The sequence below is a fragment of the Scyliorhinus canicula genome, chromosome 25 (genome assembly GCF_902713615.1).
Source record: "Scyliorhinus canicula chromosome 25, sScyCan1.1, whole genome shotgun sequence".
Classification (NCBI taxonomy): Eukaryota; Metazoa; Chordata; class Chondrichthyes; order Carcharhiniformes; family Scyliorhinidae; genus Scyliorhinus; species Scyliorhinus canicula.
The window spans coordinates 13,922,744-13,929,027 of record NC_052170.1 but is presented as its reverse complement, the minus strand read 5'-3'; the positions used below and the strand labels follow the sequence as shown (position 1 = coordinate 13,929,027).

The 6,284-nt window shown below is 55.9% G+C and overlaps 1 protein-coding gene across 1 annotated transcript; it reads right to left on the bottom strand.

The window, feature by feature from the left end:
- Positions 1–3,133: 3,133 nt before the first annotated feature.
- LOC119957006 (fibroin heavy chain-like) lies at positions 3,134–5,383 on the bottom strand. The gene is given in 4 exon segments (XM_038784589.1): positions 3,134–3,993; positions 4,056–4,301; positions 4,304–4,736; positions 4,829–5,383. Coding segments are annotated over 4 exon segments (2,094 nt in total).
- Positions 5,384–6,284: the final 901 nt, after the last annotated feature.

The following is a 6,284-nucleotide window of genomic DNA, read 5'->3' as shown; positions in this document are numbered from 1 at the left end:
CCCAGGGGTCACCCGGTTCTTCACTTCATAAAGGCCCGCAACCTGCCCTACTCCATTGCGGAGATCAGGGCTGTCGCCAGAGACTGCCAGGTCTGCGCGGAGTGCAAACCGTACTTCTAGACGCACTTCTCGCGCGCACCTTATGAAGGCCTCTCGCCCCTTTGAACAACTCAGCATGGACTTCAAAGGGCCCCTCCCCTCCGCCGACCGAAACACATACTTCCTGAACGTGGTCGATGAGTACTCTCGGTTTTCCTTTGCCGTCCCATGCTCCGATATGACTTCTGCCACGGCCATTAAAGCGCTCAACAGCAGCTTCGCCCTGTTCGGTTTCCCCACTTACGTCCACAGCGACCGGGGATCCTCCTTTATGTGCGATGAGCTGCGTCAGTTCCTGCTCAGCAAGCGCATTGCCTCAAGCAGGACAACCAGCTACAACCTCTGGGGAAACGGGCCGGTGGAGAGGGAGAACGGGACAGTCTGGAAGGCCATCCTGCTGGCCCGTACGGTCTAAAAATCCCCCGGTCTCCCGCTGGCAGGATGTCCTCCCCGATGCGCTCCACTCCATCCGATCGCTCCTCTGCACTGCAACTAATTAAACCCCCCCATGAACGTCTCCTTCCCTTCCCCAGGAAGTCCACCTCCGGGGTTTCGCTCCCAACATGGCTGGCAGTTCCTGGACCCGTCCTCCTCCGCAAACACGTGCGGACCCATAAGTCGGACCCATTGGTCGAAAGAGTACAACTACTGCACGCGAACCCGCAGTACGTCTACGTGGCGCACCCAACGGGCACCAGGACACAGTCTCCCTCCGGGACCCGACACCCGCTGGATCCCCACCCACGTCCCACCACCCGACACACCCCCCCTCCGTTTGCCGCGGCGACACTCACCCTCCCCCCAGCGCACCTCACTACAGCCCCCGCCCCAGGACGATCCATCCTCCCACTGGTTCCACTCGGGGGCGATGAAGACGGGGACAACACGCTCCCGGAGTCACAGGTGACCAAGTTGGCGCCTGCATCACCACCGGGACCGAGGCGATCACAGCGGAGGATCAAGGCCCCCAACAGACTGACCTTGTAAATTTTGCCTGAACTGTAAAATGTTCCACCACCCCCGCCGGACTCTTTTTTAACAGGGGGTGAATGTGGTAGTCACCACTAACTGTATTAACTGTATATTAGATGTAGTACGGTGAGACTCCTGTACTAGAGGTACATGGGTAAATCCCTGCCTGCTGGCGCCGCCCAGTAGGCGGAGTATAAATGTGTGTGTTCACCGGAGCTGCTCCCATTCTGGCAGCAGCTACATGAAGCCACACATCTTTGCTCAATAAAGCCTCGATTATTCACTGCTCTCGTCTTTGCAGTAATTGATAGTGCATCAGAGAGTTGAAGTGAACAGTGGTTTTAATCAGTGATGCACGATCAATTACACAAAGACGAGAGTTGGATACAATCGAGGCTTTAATACACTAAGATGTGTGGCCTCCTACAGCAGCTGGCGGAATGGCTGCTGTATGGGGAGCACACATATTTATACTCCGCCTACTGGGCGGAGCCAGCAGGCAGGGAACTATCCCCGAGCCTTACCACAAATCACCGAATATTTACAGCAGTGGTGACTACGGCAATCAGCTAGAACTGTGCCTGCTGCGACTGATCTGTACTGAGTGCCGCCTACAGGCTGCAGATCTATATACCTCCCCCGAGGGGGCGGAGCCCACAAGGCACCAACATAATACAATGTAATGTAATGTAATACAATGGTGAATGGTAGCAGTAATACATTCACCATACACTTTCTCCCCGTGCCTGCGTGGGCTTCCTCCGGCTGCTCCGGTTTCTTCCCACAAATCCTGAAAGACTTGTTAGGTGAATTGGACATTCTGAATTCTCCCTCGGTGTACCCGAACAGGCGCCGGAGTGTGGCAACTTGGGGATTTAAAAAAAATTAATTTAGTGTACCCAATTCATTTTTTCCAATTAAGGGGCAATTTAGCGTGGCCAATCCACCTACCCTGCGCATCTTTGTGTTGTGGGGGGCGAAACCCACGCAAACACGGGGAGAACGTGCAATCTCCACACGGACAGTGACCCAGAGCCGGGATCGAACCTGGGACCTCGGCGCCATGAGGCAGCAGTGCTAACCCACTGCGCCACCATCCCCGCGACTAGGGGATTTTAACTTCATTGCCGTGTGAATGTAAGCCTGCTTGTGACAATAAAGATTATTATTATTATTATAAAGAAGGGGCAAGTGAAATGTGGAACCTGCCTGCTTTCAAAAAGAGGCCATGAGGTCAAATACAGCATTGCTGAGCCTAAAGGCATGCCTTTCTGTTACCCAGATTGTTAACTAGCTTGGATCTATTTCGAACAGATCAGATTGCCATGTTGACACAACAATATTTCTAGAAATTCAAGTGTGTGAAATGCAGAAAGTTTCGGAACTAATGCCAGGCAGACGGTGAGAGAGATTAATATATACATTGCTGCTTATCGCAACTTCAGACTGCCTGGCAGTTTTGCACACAGGGAGATGTTGTTGGAGTGCTCTGGGTAAATATGATAACCAATCGCAAACAATTTCTGTAGAAACGTGAACAGCAAGACTTTGTCAGGTTGAGCGCCCGATTTTGAGAAACTGAGAAAGGATAAACTGCCCTGTGTCAATCGTGTGTGGTGTCACTGGTCCATGAAACTCAGTTGTCCCAAGGAATTAAACCTAGGCCTGTTCTCAATGGGACCTGAGTTTGAACGTAACCCATGCGAACAGACGTACGGACATACGAACTAGGAGCAGGAGTAGGCCACTCGGCCCCTCGAGCCCGCTCCATTCAATAAGATCGTGGCTGATCTGATTGGAACCTCACTCCCCACACTCCTGCTGACCCCTAACCTTTCACGCCCCCCCCCTCCTTTATCAAGAATCTATTTAGCTCAGCCTTAAAACTCTTAAGAGATTCTGCTTCCACTCCCTTTTGAGGAAGAGAGCTCCAGAGACTCACCACCCTCAGAGAGAAAATGTTTAATCCCTCAACTCCATCTGAAATGAACTCGTGCAGTCGCCACTATTTTTAAGTGGGCAGCACTCATATAGTCCATTCCCAGTCGATTCCCAGCACCATTCACTCCCGTTCCATTCCCAGCACCACTCCCATTCCATTCCCAGCACCATTCACTCCCGTTCCATTCCCAGCACCGTTCACTCCCGTTCCATTCCCAGCACCGTTCACTCCCGTTCCATTCCCAGCACCGTTCACTCCCGTTCCATTCCCAGCGCCATTCACTCCCGTTCCATTCCCAGCACCGTTCACTCCCGTTCCATTCCCAGCACCACTCCCGTTCCATTCCCAGCACCGTTCACTCCCGTTCCATTCCCAGCACCGTTCCCTCCCGTTCCATTCCCAGCACCGTTCCCTCCCGTTCCATTCCCAGCACCGTTCCCTCCCGTCCATTCCCAGCACCGTTCCCTCCCGTTCCATTCCAGCACCGTTCACTCCCGTTCCATTCCCAGCACCGTTCACTCCCGTTCCATTCCCAGCACCGTTCACTCCCGTTCCATTCCCAGCACCGTTCACTCCAGTTCCATTCCCAGCACCGTTCACTCCAGTTCCATTCCCAGCACCGTTCACTCCCGTTCCATTCCCAGCACCGTTCACTCCCGTTCCATTCCCAGCACCGTTCACTCCAGTTCCATTCCCAGCACCGTTCACTCCAGTTCCATTCCCAGCACCGTTCCCTCCCGTTCCATTCCCAGCACCGTTCACTCCCGTTCCATTCCCAGCACCGTTCACTCCCGTTCCATTCCCAGCACCGTTCACTCCAGTTCCATTCCCAGCACCGTTCACTCCCGTTCCATTCCCAGCACCGTTCACTCCCGTTCCATTCCCAGCACCGTTCACTCCCGTTCCATTCCCAGCACCGTTCCCTCCCGTTCCATTCCCAGCACCGTTCACTCCCGTTCCATTCCCAGCACCGTTCCATTCCCAGCACCGTTCACTCCCGTTCCATTCCCAGCACCGTTCCCTCCCGTTCCATTCCCAGCACCGTTCCCTCCCGTTCCATTCCCAGCACCGTTCACTCCCGTTCCATTCCCAGCACCGTTCCCTCCCGTTCCATTCCCAGCACCGTTCCCTCCCGTTCCATTCCCAGCACCGTTCACTCCCGTTCCATTCCCAGCACCGTTCACTCCCATTCCATTCCCAGCACCGTTCCCTCCCGTTCCATTCCCAGCACCGTTCCCTCCCGTTCCATTCCCAGCACCGTTCCCTCCCGTTCCATTTCCAGCACCACTCCCGTTCCATTCCCAGCACCGTTCACTCCCGTTCCATTCCCAGCACCGTTCACTCCCGTTCCATTCCCAACACCGTTCCCTCCCGTTCCATTCCCAGCACCATTCACTCCCGTTCCATTCCCAGCACCGTTCACTCCCGTTCCATTCCCAGCACCGTTCCCTCCCGTTCCATTCCCAGCACCGTTCACTCCCGTTCCATTCCCAGCACCATTCACTCCCGTTCCATTCCCAGCACCGTTCACTCCCGTTCCATTCCCAGCACCGTTCACTCCCGTTCCATTCCCAGCACCACTCCCGTTCCATTCCCAGCACCGTTCACTCCCGTTCCATTCCCAGCACCGTTCACTCCCGTTCCATTCCCAGCACCGTTCACTCCCGTTCCATTCCCAACACCGTTCACTCCCGTTCCATTCCCAGCACCGTTCCCTCCCGTTCTATTCCCAGCACCATTCACTCCCGTTCCATTCCCAGCACCGTTCCCTCCCGTTCCATTCCCAGCACCGTTCCCTCCCGTTCCATTCCCAGCACCGTTCCCTCCCGTTCCATTCCCAGCACCGTTCACTCCCGTTCCATTCCCAGCACCGTTCACTCCCGTTCCATTCCCAGCACCGTTCACTCCCATTCCATTCCCAGCACCATTCACTCCCGTTCCATTCCCAACACCGTTCCCTCCCGTTCCATTCCCAGCACCATTCACTCCCGTTCCATTCCCAGCACCGTTCACTCCCGTTCCATTCCCAGCACCGTTCCCTCCCGTTCCATTCCCAGCACCGTTCACTCCCGTTCCATTCCCAGCACCATTCACTCCCGTTCCATTCCCAGCACCGTTCACTCCCGTTCCATTCCCAGCACCGTTCACTCCCGTTCCATTCCCAGCACCGTTCCCTCCCGTTCTATTCCCAGCACCATTCACTCCCGTTCCATTCCCAGCACCGTTCCCTCCCGTTCCATTCCCAGCACCGTTCCCTCCCGTTCCATTCCCAGCACCGTTCCCTCCCGTTCCATTCCCAGCACCGTTCACTCCCGTTCCATTCCCAGCACCGTTCACTCCCGTTCCATTCCCAGCACCGTTCACTCCCATTCCATTCCCAGCACCATTCACTCCCGTTCCATTCCCAGCACCGCTCACTCCCGTTCCATTCCCAGCACCGTTCCCTCCCTTTCCATTCCCAGCACCGTTCACTCCCGTTCCATTCCCAGCACCGTTCACTCCCGTTCCATTCCCAGCACCACGCCCGTTCCATTCCCAGCACCGTTCCCTCCCGTTCCATTCCCAGCACCATTCACTCCCGTTCCATTCCCAGCACCTTTCACTCCCGTTCCATTCCCAGCACCGTTCCCTCCCGTTCCATTCCCAGCACCGTTCACTCCCGTTCCATTCCCAGCACCGTTCCCTCCCGTTCCATTCCCAGCACCGTTCACCCCCGTTCCCTCCCGTTCCATTCCCAGCACCGTTCCCTCCCGTTCCATTCCCAGCACCGTTCACTCCCGTTCCATTCCCAGCACCGTTCACTCCCGTTCCATTCCCAGCACCGTTCCCTCCCGTTCCATTCCCAGCACCATTCACTCCCGTTCCATTCCCAGCACCGTTCCCTCCCGTTCCATTCCCAGCACCGTTCACTCCCGTTCCATTCCCAGCACCGTTCCCTCCCGTTCCATTCCCAGCACCGTTCACCCCCTTGCAGTGTTGACCTGGGCACCACGCAACACCGGCAACATCTCCTGTGACAGAAGGCTTTGGGACTTTGGGCGGCACGGTGGCACAGTGGTTAGCACTGTTGCTTCACAGCGCAAGGATCCCAGGTTCGATCCCCAGCTTGGGTCACTGTCTGTGCGGAGTCTGCACGTTCTCCCCGTGTCTGCGTGGGTTTCCTCCGGGTGCTCCGGTTTCCTCCCACAGTCCAATGATGTGCAGGTTAGGTGGATTGGCCATGCTAAATTGCCCTTAGTGTCCAAAAAGGTTAGGTGGGGTTACTAGGTTA